This window comes from Rhinatrema bivittatum, chromosome 2, assembly GCF_901001135.1.
Source record: "Rhinatrema bivittatum chromosome 2, aRhiBiv1.1, whole genome shotgun sequence".
In the NCBI taxonomy this organism is placed as follows: Eukaryota; Metazoa; Chordata; class Amphibia; order Gymnophiona; family Rhinatrematidae; genus Rhinatrema; species Rhinatrema bivittatum.
Window position 1 is genome coordinate 656,829,778 of NC_042616.1, and position 17,451 is coordinate 656,847,228.

General features: G+C 40.9%; 1 protein-coding gene across 5 annotated transcripts in view; it reads left to right on the plus strand.

The window, feature by feature from the left end:
• The window catches only part of TRIM55 (tripartite motif containing 55), a 160,870-nt gene that overhangs the window by 5,801 nt on the left and 137,618 nt on the right, over positions 1 to 17,451 (plus strand). For all 5 annotated transcript variants that reach the window (XM_029591393.1, XM_029591395.1, XM_029591394.1 and 2 more), the window contains exon 3: positions 11,482 to 11,647. In XM_029591393.1, coding sequence (XP_029447253.1) covers positions 11,482 to 11,647 — 166 coding nt within the window. The remainder of the gene's footprint in view (positions 1 to 11,481; positions 11,648 to 17,451) is intronic.

Here is a 17,451-nt window from a genome sequence, read left to right on the forward strand (position 1 = left end):
GCATGGGCCTTCTTCTTCCACCACCAGTGGAATGGGGTCCACCAGCGGTAGCAGGATCCTCTCCCAGCTCCTGACACTGCCATCCTGGGTGTGCCGCCCTGTGCAATTGCATGGTTTGTACACCCGGTGGCACAGGGCCTAAAAAGAAAGAAAGGAGAGAAGGAGGAAGGAAGATGGAGAGCAGAGAGGAAAAAGGAGGAGAGCAGAGCTAGAAGTGGGGAAAGTCCTCAGTACTGGTTGGCATTCATGTTGCTCCTGGGTATCAACACTCATATTTATTTATTGTATTTATTATTCACATTTATAAAACCATCTATTTATTTACAGATTCTAGGTGAATACAAAATATATAGCATAAAATAACAAACAAATACAGCAAACAAGAACAAATACAGACACTTAAACAGTGAATTACTTATCAAAAGACAATAAATTAGAACATATAATAATAAAAAATAAAATCAGCAAATCCACATAAATGCTGAAAATTAAAAAGAAAAATAGAATTAAAAAATCATGATATATTATATATATTTATTTATAAGTTTATTGGCTGTGCCCTCCAATGTTTGGACGGGTTACAAAAAACATACATAATTAAATAGGACATAAAATAATAAAATAACATAAAAAAATAAAATAAATCATTACAATAAATAGTTAAAAAATAACTTGAAACAACAAATTAAAGAACAGTGAATGGGCAGAATAAGAATTAAAATTATTGAGATAGTGCATAAATTGCTTCTGCTCCCAAGGAGAAGTAAGTAAAACAATAAAAAAATTAGGGGTAGATAGGTAGGCATTACGGGTAGAGGTGGAGAGGGGAAAGGGAAGGAAAGTTGGGTAGGGTGGGAGGAAACTCGGGGAGGCTTAATTGCATAGCATTGCATACTCTTATAAAATTCGCCCCCCCCCCCCCCCTCACGCACGCCACCCACACACGCATTCGCGGACTATATAAATTTGCTTTAAAAATTGGTGTTGAGTATGCCTATATTTGCAGTATAAGTTTTGCAGGAATGTTTAAAGATCACCTTCCCTATGTAAAAACATAAGAGCATAAGAAATTGCCATGCTGGGTCAGACCAAGGGTCCATCAAGCCCAGCATCCTGTTTCCAACAGAGGCCAAATCAGGCCACAAGAAACTGGCAATTACCCAAACACCAAGAAGATCCTAAGCTACTGAATCAATTAATAGCATTGGCTATTCCCTAACTCAACTCAATTAATAGCAATTAATGGACTTTTCCTCCAAGAATTTATCCAAATCTTTTTTGAACCCAGCTACAGTAACTGTTATGACCAGAAGGGAACGTGAACCCTTGGACCGATGGGAGGTTGGTATGACCTTAGGAGATGGCTCCTCAGGTTCCCCCTTCGGGTGGCGAGGCAGAACAGAAGTTGGGACTAGCTGGATCTTCGATGCTGGAAACTTAGATGACCATTGAGAGGGCAAAGAGGCGTGAAGTCACTGGAAGCCCGCGGCCCTCCCGGGAGGAGCCCGTAGGGACCCGGGCCACTGGGACTTAGGTGGACCTTTGAGAGTTCGAGGAGGCGTGAGGTCGGTGCAAGGGCCAACTGGATCTTCGCCACTGGAAGCCCGCAGCCCCCCCCCCGGGAGGAGTCTGTAGAGACCCAAGCTGCTGGGACTTAGGTGAGCCCTTGAAGACGGATGGTCTGGAAGAAGTCCGAGGTCGAGTACCAGAGCCTCGTCGCTTGCCAGTCCGAGGTCACACACCGAGGGATCACAGCTTGCTAGTCCGCAGTCACACACCGAAGAATCACCAAGAATTGCCAGTCTGAAGTCGCACACTGAGGAATCGTTTGAGAAGAAGCAGGAACCAGGAACCCGAGGCACCAGGAGACTCACCGAAGCGAGCAGACTCGTTGCCAAGTCAAGGATTGTGCAGAGGAAGTCTCCTTAAATACCTGCCTAAGCCCAATTGATGCAGCTGAATCCAATATAGGGGATGAGGCCCCTTTAAATTCTGAGAGGAGGCGCGGCCTTGTGCCTAGGCCTTGCGCCTAAGGGCAGGGCGGCCATCTTGGATCTGGGAACTATGCAGAGCTATGCAGAGCAGCCCGACGCCGCGAGGGGAGGCCTGGGACACTTCTCCCGCCGGCAACCACCACGAGGGCCTGGGCTGAGGTGCGGGGGGCGAACGGAGCCAGCCTCCAGTGACCCTCCCGACGCTTCCGCGGTGGCCCTGATGGCGTGGATCAGGTAGGGGGTTGTGGTTGCGGGCGGCTGCGACCGCGAAGCACAATACTAACTGCACTAACCATATCCTCTGGCAACAAATTCCAGAGCTTAATTGTGCATTGAGTGAAAGAATTTTCTCCAACTAGTCTTAAATGTGCTACTTGCTAACTTCATGGAGTGTCCCCTAGTCCTTCTATTATCCAGAAGTGTAAATAACCGATTTATATCTACTCATTCAAGACCTCTCATGATTTTAAAGACTTCTATCATATCCCCCCTCAGCCGTCTCTTCTCCAAGCTAAACAGCCCTAACCTCTTCAGCCTTTCCTCATAGGGGAGCTCTTCCATCCCCTTTATCATTTGGTTGCCCTTCTCTGTACCTTCTCCATCGCAACTATATCTTTTTTGAGATGCGACAACCAGAACTGTACACAGTAGTCAAGGTGCAGTCTCACCATGGAGCAATACAGAGGTAATTTGTCATCTTAACCTGTGAATGACTGTCTCGTAAACTTCCATTATGGCAATCGCTTTGACCCAATCCTCAGTTTTGGGTACTGAAGTGGATTTCCAGAATCTTAGTATGATTCTTTTTGAGCAGAGCAGGGCCACAAATAACCATTTACTGTAATGTTTAGTAATCAAAATTCCGAGATGTCACATAGATTTTTTGTCAATCATTTGCTTGACCTTGTGTCAGAATATTTGTAACTTCTTACAGTCCTTCAATATGTGTTATGATGCCTCTGGCAGCAACAACATTATTTTTGCTAATTCCTACTTTGTGAAGCCAATCCAATACCATTTAAAATTTTGAGTTGGGGTTTTTTTGCCTTATTCTAAGTATTGTGCACACTATGTGATGATGCTCTCCCATCGTTCTTCAGTTTCATTGGTCCATCAAGCCCAGCATCCTGTTTCCAACAGAGGCCAAACCAAGCCACAAGAACTTGGCAATTACCCAAACACCAAGAATATCCCATGCTACTGATACCAGTAATAGCAGAGGCCATTCCCTAAGTCAACTTGATTAATAGCAGTTAATGGACTTCTTCTCCAAGAACTTATCCAAACCTTTTTTAAACTCAGCTACATTAACTGCACTAACCACATCCTCTGGCAACCAATACCAGAGCTTAATTGTGCATTGAGTGATAAAGAATTTTCTACGATTAGTCTTAATTGTGCTACTTGCTAACTTTATGGAGTGCCCCCTAGTCCTTCTATTATCAGAAAGTGTAAATAACCAATTCACATCTATTCGTTCAAGACCTCTCATGATTTTAAAGACCTCTATCATATCCCCCCTCAGCCGTCTCTTCTCCAAGCTGAACAGCCCTAACCTATTCAGCCTTTCCTCATAGGGGAGCTGTTCCATCCCCTTTATCATTTTGGTCGCCCTTCTCTGTACCTTCTCCAACGCAACTATATATGTTTTGAGATGCGGCGACCAGAATTGTACGCAGTATTCAAGGTACGGTCTCACCATGGAACGATACAGAGGCATTTTGACATTGTCTGTTTTATTAACCATTCCTTTCCTAATAATTCCTAATAATGCCAGTGATGAAGCTGGACACAGTACTGGTGTTCCAATATAGCTTTACTGATGAAAACGTTCAAACATGGAAAATGGCATTTTCTACCCTTCATCCTTAGAATACTCATCCATTGCTAAAATCTGTAGACTTGTGACTGTGTGTAGGTAAATCTATGATCTTTTACTCCCTCTTTTATCCTTGAATTGAATATGAAGCTTCCTTGAGCCACCTGGATTACAGGTATCCTTTCTCTTTAAAGAATTCCCTTGAAATACCTGCAGGGCTGGTGCTAGTATCTGCTGTCAGCCTAGGCAATAACATCACAGCAACATGTTTTCTCCCTCCCTCTCCTACCCCCAATGCTACCACCAAGAGCCCAAACACTAACCGTGCAAACATACTGCAACCTGAGACAACCGCAAATCTCCATTCTGCAGCTGCCTCTCAAAACCACTCGAGCACATTTAAAAAGGCCACCCGTCGTACCGCTCCAATTCCCCTCCCACTTCCAGCACCTGAGGCAATCGCCCAATACATCTAATCCTCCTGCCAGCCTTGAATACCTGGGATCTACAGCTCATCATGGAATTCTTCACTGTTCTCTCCTCTTTCTTCTGCTACCAGATGAGCACCTCCACAGCACGTAGCTGATGATGGTCACCTTTTAGGCGACTCGCTTCTCCTCTTTCCTCCCAGACTTTGAAACCAGTTGGATATCCACCTCTTCTCCTTCACATACTGGTTGAGCAATTTGATCCCTTGGATTAGGTGAATCATAGCTGAAAAGCAGCTCCTCTCTTACTCCGTGGAGGAAAGGTGGCTGGAAACCTCCTTCCAAAACAAAATCACTTTCTCAGAAAAGAAACTAAAAAATTATTTAGGAGTAAATGTATTACTCACTGGGTATGAATTCGAGATTAAAAACCTCCTTCTGGGGCTCCTGACCTAAGGCTTAGGGCCTTACTTTAACAAATTATCAAGAACTGAACAGAAACAATCCTTCCTTCTCAAAAGTAAACTCAAAATCTACACAGAAGGGATGCCGGCTTTTATACCAGGAGGATCATCCCATGGCAGGAGCCTGACCTAGGGGTGCTGTAACAGACATGGCATGTTCCTTCAAGGCCACATCGTCATAGGGATCCCAGTGGGGTCCTACATTTGTGCATGTGCATATGGAAGACATAGATTCATCACCACATAAATGTACTGTTTGCCAAATTGTCACAGGTGATAAAGTTTTATTATAGTAAATGTTACTGTTAGAGCACCACTCAAGAGTGAGGAGAGTGAATTGTCACAGTTCAAGTGTGTAAAACCAATCATCTTAAATTGATAATTCTTCCTCTTGGTCCCCCGCCTGGGAACAAATCTTTACCCCTAGCATCCCTTTATAATGAAGACACAGGAGGGGGGCTCCATACAGAAAGATGGGCATCATAACATGCCAGATTTACTGGAGTGGACAGAAGAATTCACCAGGGATAGTCATGTATATCCTAATAATGGTCTCAGATCGGCTGCAGAAAGGCTGATGGGTGATGCCTGGAACTTGTAGAGGAGGTACTGGCCCTGGCTACTATGCTATTTCTCCATTAGGAAATGAACATAAGTTCATATACATATAATATAGATATCTATATTTATTGTAAAGGACCCTACGATCACGTGTAAGCCTGTAGTTTTTCCATTATCTAAGGATACAGCAGTGTAGGTTAGAAAAGGGGAAGGAACTATTCAGTATAGCCCCTTCCTTTAAGGGTGCTGGGATGGTCCACCTTCTGTGAGTTAAGAAAAGCAGCTTGTAACAGTGAGCTCTGGGGGTAGTGCAAGTTTGAGTTGGAGTTAAGGGGAAGTGTAGGAGCTTTTGCCTCTGTTGGTTTTGGTCTACCCTTGGAATCAAGTACCATCTACCTACAATTCCAGGGCAAGTTCGAGGGCTAGCTGGATTGTTCTTGAGATATTTTGGGGAGATTTTTTGACTTTTTATGACAGGAGTCTGTGAGACATCTGGGCCTCTCCTGTGCACGGGGTATAGGGAACCCCATGTTTGGGGTGCTCAGGAATAGGGATGACCTGCCCTTTAGAGGTGGTCACCTGATACAAGGAACAACTCTGGTGTTAAGATCAGTTTTTCAAATAAAGAGATAATTTAGTTAGAAGATCTGGGAAGAAGAGTTTTGCTGCCCATTCTTCCTTCCCTGAGAAGGAACATCAAGAGCTGCATGTATATGAGATTCATATACTGTAAGTGAGATTGAGAAGGACTGAGGAGAACTGTGAGTAAAACCAACTTTGAGTTACATCTGAGGACCCCCACTTGGAGTCTTCACCCTTGGGAGGAGAGATAACTGGGAATAAATGTGCAGAGACTGTGTAGTAGATTTTTTGGCCAGATGGAAGGAGGTTTTCCATTCCAGCAAGGATATCCCTGCCCATTTGGGAACCTCATTAATTCAAGACCTGGATAATGAGTTTTTTTCCCTTGTCCTGGACCAAGATAAAGAGATCCTTGCACAGATAGAGAAAATAGAAAGAACTGTAACAGCCACCTGTGGAAACCACAGGAATTAAGTTGAATTGTGCCATTACTTCATCTGATTACCCATCAGTAAAAGCTTTGATTTTGGACACTAAACCCAAAGTCTCCTGGGTACTCTTTCTGGCACATACAGCATCCACAGTGTTGGGTAAGTGTACCTCTCAAGGGGAACACAAGTAGAGTCACCCCTGTCACATTGGGCGCTGAAAGTAAATCTTTCCCTCCCACCTACAAAGGATCCAGCCCTGGGGAAAAGAGGGACAGTGAGAGAATTAGGTGGCGAGTGGGTCCAGCCCCAAAGAGAACATCTTTTATGGCCCCATCGCTGTGCAGTCTGCACCCAGGTATAGAGTTCCACTATATAGATAGATAGATTATATGTGTATATATATATATAGAGAGAGAGAGAGAGATACTGTGTTCAGCACAGCTGCTTCTGTGGTGCATTATCAGTATTAAAAGAAACCACATTTGTTTGTGATACCTAGGCATGGCTGACAAGCATCCTGTGCTTTTTGATGACCATAAACAAATGCATCTTGAGAAAGAACAATAGTGAGTGGCAAAAGTCATTTTTGACCTCTACATGTGTTTATTAGAGTATACACTGCATTGTTACCTTCATGTGCCTGCATACATCCTTATTCAATGCAGTGATAGAAGGAGGTGTGTAGGGAAACCTAGCCTAGAGGGCACTATGCCAGCCAATGTATAGAAAATGGCAGGGTGTTTGCAAGAGTGAGATGTACAAAGGAAAGACCACCTCTATTAATGGCATGACTGCAGGGGAGATGCAGCAATGGAGCTCTTGTGCATTACAGATGAAGTTCCATTGCCCAGTACCACTAGCCTTGCTGGCTTATATTGAAGTGTAGAAAAGAGCATTTTGAATTGGAGAGACTATGATAGCAATTCAGAGGTTGAAGACCGCATGATGTGTGTGCTTAAGATCCTGTGAATACTGTATAAACAGGGTAGCTATGAGTGAGAAATGGAGACTAAATATTGTATGGATGGGGGGAAAATGATTTTCTTTATATTTGGATGCATGCTGGCCTTCCATACCAGAGGTTCCTCAGGCACTGCAAGTTGCTAGGCATTGGCATTTTTTTCTCCCTGTGTTATGTGTTTTTTTACATGTGTATATGTTTGCTGGAGTTTTCCCCATTGATTGCTATGGAGTTGAGGCAAATAAGTGTTTCAGAGATTATACAAATGAAGTGGTGTGGAGACTGACTGTGCCTTTAGCTCATACTGTCATGTCTCACACAAACTCAAATGTGGATTGTCTGCTGTTTCTATGAGGAAGAGATATCAGTTAAGCAAATCTGCATGTTGGAAAAGGGTTAATAAAAGTCAAGGTTGATAATACATTCAATCACTCACATCCGGGCAGGCCCCAGATACTTTAATATATGTTCATTATCACCCAATTCCCCCCTTTTGACATCACACATTGTAGATTGTTGTACTTGTGCTATGGCTATGGTTAGTTACTGGTCATGCTTCTGAAAGAATTTGCACTGTCTGACTCCAAGCCAAGCTAGTGATAATTCACAAGGACAAAGCTAAAATGGCAAATACCTGCATCGCTTTCTTTTTTTTTTTCTAATGCCCACTTCAATATTTTATTTTTAGCAATATCTGCACAACCACCAACTGTGAACCCTATCATAACACATTCTCTGGTGCACTAGAGAGGCCAGCTTTCAACAGTTATTTTGAGATAAGAGTTTGAGAATGATTAGTGAGGAAGAAAGAGCAAACAAAATGTATGGACTGGGAAAGTCAGATCATGATACACACACTGAGGTCCATATTCAGACATTGTCTGGATAGCAAAGTTAGCCAGATAAACTGTAGCAAATGGTTCCTCCACCTTTTTAAACATATCCGGCTAACTTTGTAAGTATATTCAATTCTGCAGTTGTACTGTTGAATATAGTTGACTATCTTAAAGTTAGACAGCTAAACACTGTGGGGCAAATTTTAAAAGGTATGCACGCAGCCTACATTTGTGCCGCTACCCGGCTCGTACAAATATATGCCCGAATTTTATAACATGCACGTGCAGTTACGCGCACGTGCATGCGCATAACTGCATAACTTCCCCTACCTGTCCTGCCCACCAGCCCGAAAAAAAACCCCCGTACCTTTATTTCACAAGTTACTGCACGCACCAGCCAACTGCCGGCGTGCGATCCCCCGGCTCAGCGGCTGAGGAGAGGCCTCTTGCCATGCCCCCACCCTGGACCGCCCCACCCTGCCCCGGACCACCCATTTTTTCAAGCCCCGGGACTTACACGCTTCCTGGGGCTTTACGCGCGCTGCCGGGCCTTTTGAAAATAGGCCCGGAGTATGTAACTGCCTTTACGTGTAAATCCTCCTGGATTTACGCGCATAACCCTTTGAAAATCTGCCCCTGTATACAGCGGCTAACTTTAGGGTAGCTCTTTGGCCTGACCAGACTTAGCCAGTTAAGTCACCTGGTTAATTTTGAATATCGGAGTTAGCTGGTTAATTTATATGGTTAACTCAACTCCTCCCAGTCATGTTCCTGGAAGGCCCCTAATTTATCCAGCTCCTAACTTGTTAGCTGGCTAGAAGTTAGCCGAATATGTGCACAAATATTCATTTAGCTGGCTAACTTCTGAGTTAGATATAAATCAAGAGCAGCAAAACTGCTCTATCGCTGTGAAAGTGTATTTTGCGATGAATTGCTCAAAAAATTGCTTTATATAATTTCAATAATACTCTGTGTACCTACTCTCTGTGGAGCTGTTAATTTTCAAAACAATTTTAAAGAAAACTCAAAAAATATATTTATAGGAGGAGTGGAAGGTTTCATATATAGTTTAGGTGTCCCAACACCAATATACAATTGGTTATAATCATCAACCTCCTACCTCCTCCGATGATATCGGTATGGAGCGGAGAACAGTTAGCACAACATGGTGAACAGGAAGCAACAATACTCATCAGATGTGAAGGACAACTTCTTGTGAGGCTAGAATCCAACAAGGTTGGTTATATTTAACATCAGATTCCCCTGAAGAAAGACTGTTGTCTGAAACACGAACTCGTTTGTGTCGGGATTATACTTTAACATCCAAAAGTAACCAACAGATTTAGGAAGTCGTTTAAGCACCCGCTTTAAATTGAATGCCACTTTGAAGATTACTTTTGGTTTTCCCGCGAGTAAGGTAAATACCTATTAAACCACGGCTGCCATTGAATATCACTGGGACTTTAATGTTAATACATTGCAAAAACATTTTTTTTTAAATTTTCTTTTGGAGGAGGTAGGAGGTTGATGATTATAACCAATTGTATATTGGTGTTGGGACACCTACACTATATATGAAACCTTCCACTCCTCCTATAAATATATTTTTTTAGTTTTCTTTAAAATTGTTTTGAAAATTAACAGCTCCACAGAGTGTAGGTACACAGAGTATTATTGAAATTATATAAAGCAATTTTTTGAGCAATTCATCGCAAAATACACTTTCACAGTAATAGAGCAGTTTTGCTGCTCTTGATTTATATCTGATTCTAGTGGAGCGCTGTTTGTTGTGGTGGTCGTTTTTTGAGATTTACTTAACTTCTGAGTTAGCCAGCTAAATGCTTTTGAATATGGACCTCCTTGTTTTCAACCTGGTCCCAAATGCACTAAGTTGTTTTTTTCCCTCATAGATACAGAATAGGAAAAAATCCTTAACAAATCAGTCCCAAAGTGACTTGTCCAGAGTCACCCAGAAGGTCTGTGGCAAAGGGGATTTCTTCCAGCTCATTGTTAGTGCTTTCCACAACAAGCTGTATGCATTGGACTGGATAGGGTTTATTTTTTATTTAGCAGGAAAGTGAAAAAATTATTATATATATTTTTTTTTTTTACCAAAATGAGGAACTGTCTTTGCTAATACAGAGCTATTGGCCACCCTAATCTGCCTTTTTCTTTCTAGTGTATTTCTTATATATTTGCCTGCAACATAGCTTATCCTCACTTCAATTCCTACAAACATTCCGGCAGTTAATCACTAGACAACATAGGTTATCAAAATAAAACATTCTGTTGCCGAAATGGAACCTTCACCTTTCTCTCGTATACTAAATCCCAATACCAAAAACAGCAAACTTAACTGCATCATAGAAAAGTGATATGTATGGGCATCCATGTATGTTTCCTATTCCATAAATTGTTCATTTTCAATGTCTTTGACTTAACCAGAGCAACAAAATACTGATACTAACTTGATGATTTTTTCTCTATAAAACAAAATTCCCCAATGTATGGATTCTTACTGTATTCACCATGATTGCTAGGATTATCACAGTGTATAAATTATTTGCTTGAGGAGATAGCTGCTATAAACTTGCCTTACTGCATAGCAAACTCCAGGAAATATTTCCTTTAGATCCAGGTCTTGTGGCCCTGATCTTCTAATAAGCACAGAATGTCAGGTGGCTCAGTTTGGGGGCCTGAAATCTTTTCCAGCAAACCAAAAATAACCCTCAAAGCTGTACTTGCTAAGCTGTGGATGCTATTTTTGTGACTCTACAAATCCTGTGGCCATGCCAATGAATATTACTGTGAGTCAGGCTCTCCTCTAAGAGGCAGGCTTCAGCTTCTATAAAAAAGGCTGAATAAAGACATTCGTATTTATCAGTCAAGATGGGCTGAAAAATCCCATTGTGGGTGAAGTATTCATCTGTAGGCAGGATTTATTGGTTCCAGGAAATCGGATTCAGGGGATAAATGACAAATTCCCCAGTGCAATGCATGCCATGCTCATGTAGAATGAAACTACAACTTGTTTTCTCAATGACAATACAGCAGGACTTTCATTCAGAGCTGCCAATTAGCTCCAATCCCTTAGAGATAGTTGGATCCTTTTCTATTTTTTTAATATCTCATCTGTAGGCCTTTTGGGATTGCACCTGTTTTGCCAATACAAAATGAAGACCTACTATTCCCAGAATTCATAGAGATGGAAGATAAAACACCCAAAATGGTTCAAAGTAGCTTTGGTAGATTATAGTTAGTTGTGAGCTCTGCTTTCTCTTGAACTCAAACCACACTGGCAAACTCGTGATGTCTTGACTATAGAAGCAGATTCCTGTAAGATCTCTTTAAAAATAAACAAAACAAAACTTTTTTTTAATAACAATATAATTGTTTACATTACAGACCCGAGCGGAAATCTGATCAGCCTGTGTGTGATGAACATGAGGATGAAAAAATTAATATATATTGTTTGAACTGTGAAGTGCCAACGTGTTCCATGTGTAAAGTATTTGGGGTACACAAAGACTGCCAGGTTGCTCCTCTCTCACATGTTTTCCAAGGACAAAAGGTAAAAATGTTTCCACTTTGTAATTCTATTTCTGGTCTCAGTTCTGTAACCCATGGGCTGGTATCCTCCATTGGAGTCCAAGGGCACTCCTCATGTATCAGAGCTTAAAACTCTGTGTGTGTTTGTGTGTGTGGTGTGTGTGTGTGTGTGTGTGTGTGTTTGTGTAGGAGGGTGGGCGGAGATTTCTCTTCAAGGCTCTGGGTGTTGTTAAAAATCCTTTGATACAGCTTAATAAAAATCGCACTGGAGGCCATACTTAGGTTCCAATATAGCTGTATCAATTGTTCAGTTAAGAAGAATGGTAAAATTAAGTTACAGTCCAGCCTTCGCTCATCTCTTTACACAAAATTACTTCCTCTGGGTAAAATCTGTGACTCTGTTATGCATTCAAATAGTTGAATTCCCAGTCCAAATCCCTTTCCAATTTGAGGACAGTTTTGAAGCTTCCTCCCAAACTTGAATGTGATATTGGGTGGGCTAGTTTAGTTCCAAATTTGTCAGATCTTAGTTAAGATGCCTTGGAAGGACTTCTTGCTGTTTGTCCAATCTTTTCCATTTCCTGGCTGCTACCTGGCTGGCACCTCCCAACTCCTCTCCATAATATCTTGGTGATATTTCAAGTGGTTAACACCCAGGGCCGGTGCAAGGGGATTAGGTGCCCTAGGCAACTTCTGTTCCAACACCCTCCCCCCCAGTTGCACCCCCCTGGTCGCACAAACACACCCCTCGCCCCCCCAGTCACGCCGTCACATCCCCAGTCCCCTGGTCGTGTCTCAGACTCCTTCCTCTCAGTTTTTTGGGCCCCACATGACTCGCGCCCCCTAATGGTTGGCACTCTAGACCCTAGCTCGCCTAGTGCGTCCGCCGGCCCTGTTAACACCGGAGGAGTGAAACTTTCCTCTTGTACTTCTCCCTTCTCTTCAGGGACCTAGTTGGATGTCCCAGACCCCTTAAAACTTCTACTAAATTCCTCTGGCAGAGGGTACTCAAAAGGCAACCAAAATAGGATCAGGTTTCAAAAATCCAAGACAATAGAAGGAAGGAGGTATAAAACTTCCTTCAAAATAACTTCAATAATAGAAAATAATATTCCTTAAGAAAAGGGAAAAACACCTTGTCTACTCTTTTCTGAACCAAGATCTTGAGACATCTAAGGGCTCTTCTTTCCCAAACTTAAAGAAAAAGGGGAAAGAAATAGGAACTAAAACTAAAGCACTCCTGCTTCCTCAAAAGCGAAACTAAAAATCCACAAATAACATTGGGGGCTTAGGTTTTTACAGCAAAAGGCCACAACCAATTCAGCAGCCCACAAGGGGGACTGTAAACCAGATAACCTACTTCTCTCTCCCTGTCTTGGTTGAACTAAGCCTTTTAGTAGAAACCGTGTAGGGCTCCACAGTTCATTAACAATACTACTTCCATTTGTTGGAAGTAGTTGGGTAGACTATTTATTTTTGCTATTAATGCTAACATTTTCTAATAGGAAATAATCAATAGCCACCAAAAGTGATGCTATGTGACACTTTAAGCACAAACAGTGAGCTTAATATTTTGCCGGTGTTTTAATCCAGGCTACCAAGCTTGGGGAAACCCAACCCCTTTGAAGGGATCTGCTGCTGTAAAGTGTCTCTATAGTCTCTCTCTGGCTAGCCTCCTTCTCATGCATTACTAGTTCCCTTTCACTATTTTCTATGATATCAGCACATGACTTATCTAAAGATCACTTTGTCTGATGAACTCATGAGCAGATAGCACTTAGCTTGAACTGTGTGATGCATTTTCACTGGCAGGTAACTGAGTGGGCAAGAGAAATCTTTTCAGCTAAATAACTGAGCTAATATGACCTTGCAATCATTTTAGCACAAGACATATATGGTATCCAAGCTTTTCAGTTTCACAGAGTGATGTTTAGCAATTAATTCTAACATTAGTTCTAGAATTGTTTGTTAAAGCAGTAACAACTTAAACAAAAAAATAAGGTATCTGCAATGCCACTTTTGAAAAATTCTGGATTGCCATACCAGCAACAAGCAACTGATAGTGTTTTGATTAAAGAGAGTGCTATCTTTTAAGCATTTGTAAGTAGTTTTATTGTTTTAATTTGGAATAGACATGTGAATCTTTAAAGATTGGCTGCTATCTGTGTTGACTGCTCCTCACCCAACTACATCTGCCTCACTAATAACTTGCAGAGATGTAAAGGAAGAAAAGGCAAGGGTGAAAATGTTTGGCATAGAGCTCGCTAGTCAGTGGTCTGTCCTTCATTGTGTTTACTAAGAGAGGAGACACAGGAAGATGATTTGAAATCTCAGAGTCTCCTTAACTGAAAGCCCTTTCAGAAGACAGTTACAATAATCGAGCAGGGAAATTATAGACACCTTTTCAAACGGTGATTCTGATGTCCATAATTTCCCTGCTCGATTATTGTAATTGTCTTCTGATAGAGCATTCCAGTCAAGGAGACTCAGAGATTGCTAGTCATTCAGAACATGGTAGTAAGGGTGATCTTTGATTGATCTCCTAGATACCACTGTTGCATAAATTGCATCGGCTTCTGGTGGTGCTAAGGGCCAAATTTAAATTGGTAACCAGGATCTTTCAGGTCCTGAGCAGGGAAGGCCGGAGTATCTTAAGAAATGTACTCATTGGTATTGCCCAAAACATGCTTCAATAACTTGTGAGGGTCTTCGCTGTAAGTACCCTCAATTAATGAGATCAAGAAGGTGAAGTACTAAATTACATCAGTGGTAGGGCCCCAGATGTGGAACTCCCTTTCAGCTGAGATCAGTTTGGCAAGTGACTACATAGCATTCAGAATCAAATTAAAAACCTGATTATTCCCTAGAGATGAGTAAATGGAGCGTCTGGAGTTAATGGGTTATTAAAAATGAATGGCCATCTGTATATGCAGGATAGAGTAAATAGCCTCTGGATGGCTGAAATGGGAGTGACTTATTTAGGGTTGAATTTAATTGGTGGATTTACTAATGCTATGATATTTATTATTGTTATGTGTTATAGATGTTTGTTCAATTATAGTTTTTATTCTATTATATACAGCATTGGGCAGGACTTCAGTCCTGGTTTTACAGTATATAAATAATATATGAAATAAAATGAAAGGATGTGTTAGAAGAAATTCACATACCTCACAAAGTATATATAATTCACAAATAACAAACATTTTTCAGAAGAAAGAAAGCCCTAATCTAGAACAAGGAGTCATAGTATGATTCTCCAAAGGGAAGACTCACATGCAACATCAGAAAATATTTCTTCCTAGAAAGGATGGTGGATGCATGGAATGGCCTTACAGTGGAGACAAAAACAGGAAAGGGATTCAAGAAAGCCTGGTAAAAGCAGAGAGGATCCCTAGTTATAAAGAAATGAGGAGAAAGCCAGAGAACAACTGGGTATATGACATTGCACCAGGAATGAAATTGGGCAAACTAGATAAGCCCAATGGTGCTTATCTACAATCATATTCTATGAGGCAGGAAGGCAGTAAGTGCCTGACTACTGAGCAAAACCTCCTGTTATTGAATAGGTTTTGTTCATTGTAATATACTTACTGCCTCTACAAACTTCCCCTTGCAAAGACACAAATAACCAAAAAACAGGGAATTAAAGCCTCTTGGATTACTCTAATGTCCGGTACTCCAGTCAGGTTTTGGCCAACCTCTCGGCGACAACCCTTTTTATATCCGAGTACTGTATTGATGTATAAGCATTTTGCTATTAACTGTTTATGGCCTAAGAAAATATTTTTTAAGTTTTTTAATGTTGCAAATAAAATGTCTTTTTCGTAAGTTCTTGCTGAGTCAGATTTTCAAATGATATCCAATACTCTCCAGTTCATACTCACAATAGGCAGGAAAAACTAATAAACTGAAACTTATTTTTGTAGGACACATTGCCTTTCAATTTTCTTATATGATGGTGTCCTGCTTAGTGCACTATGCCCGTCACTGGCAGTGTTTTGATGGACTCATCTGCTTCAGGGGCTTAGGAGAGCACTTCTAATATATAAAAACAATTCATATTAAACAAACTTTCGGTCTTGAGTAAGATGCTAACAGTTTAGAAATTTACTATTCATATGGTTCATTGCTTCTGTTTTATAGCCATCATTTTGAGTGGATCATCAACAATTGGCTACTATTTTAAAAGAATATTGGACCAATCAGACTCTCACCATTAGATGACATAATTACTTCCACTTTCCTGATATACACATTTGCTTAATAGAACAAAGACCAATCTATTTCTTTATTCAACCTTTGAGGTGTTACAGTATTCCAACTGTAAATAAACCATTGTTTCAACTGTTGAAAGGGTGTATCAAAATCTCCTCCTTGTGGTGATCGATATAGCTGCAACAAACATATCACTTTCAAGTCTTCAATTGAATGCGATACTGATACCCAATGTTCCACAAGCCGGATGCAACTCATATGTTCCTGTAATCTCGTGTGGCATATCCAAATGGTTTTCCCTATGTAAATTAATCCACAGGGACAGCAAAGAGTATAAATCACTCCTGCTGAGGTGCTAGATAGATGCTGAAGGAACTTAAACGATTTTCGACCAGACAACCTAAGTTTTTGTTCTTGTACAATTCTATCACACATACTGCAGTTGCCACATGTGTATGGTCCCCTTAGTTGCTCATCATTTGGGCTTTGACCATGTGTTATAAAGGCAGAATAGACCAACATATTTCCTAAATATTTTGCTCTAGTCATTGCAAAAATAGGTTTCTGCAAAAAAACTGAGAGTACACTTGACCTGCCAATGATTTTTAATACTGTTTTCAAAACAAGTATATGAGGAGTAAACAATCTTCTGAATCATAGTCTTTGGGGACACCTTTAACAAAAATTGCCGTTTGCCCATCTTTCTCTTTTGTATGCTTTCCTAACTACTTGAGTTATATAGCCTCTCTGAATAAACTACTCCTTCATAGTCACTGATTGAAGTTTAAATTCTTCATTGGAAGAGCAAAGGTGTCTCAAATACAAAAACTGTTCTACTGGGAGATTATCCCACAAGTGTCTTGGATGGAAACTTGCATAATGAAGAAGGGTATTCCTATCCATCTCCTTTCACTGGCTAGAAAAGTCAAATCCCTCTCAGGTAAGAGCTATGGAAATATCTAAATATGATAATCTTTCTTTGCTGTGAGCACAGGTGAATTGTAGGTTATTATTACGTGTACTGAGCCACTGAAGAAATTGTTACACTTGTTACACATCATGGGTTGAATAAAGAAATAGATTGGTCTTTGTTCTATTAAGCAAATGTGAATATCAGGAAAGTGGGACTGACTTTCAGTAATTATGTCATCTAATGGTGAGAGTCTGATTGGTTCGATATTCATTTAAAATAGTAATCAATTATTGATGACCCACTCAAAATGGCGGCTACACAACAGAAGCAAGGAACCATATGAAAAGTAAGTTTCTAAACTGTTAGCATCTTACTCAAGTCCGAAAGTTTGTTTAATATGAATTGTTTTTATATATTCATTAGAAGTGCTCTCCTAAGCCTCTGAAGCAGACGAGTCCTTTGAAACACTGCCAGTGTGGGGCATAGCTCACTAAGCAGGACGCTGTCATATAAGAAAGTTGAAATGCAATGCTTCCTACAAAGGTAAGTTTCAGTTTATTAGTTTTTCCTGCCAAGTGTGTACGAACTGGAGAGTATTGGATATCTTTTGAAAATTTGACTCAGCGAAAACTAGTCAAAATATTTTATTTGCAACATAATATTTTTTTAAGCCACAAACAGTTCACAGCGAAATG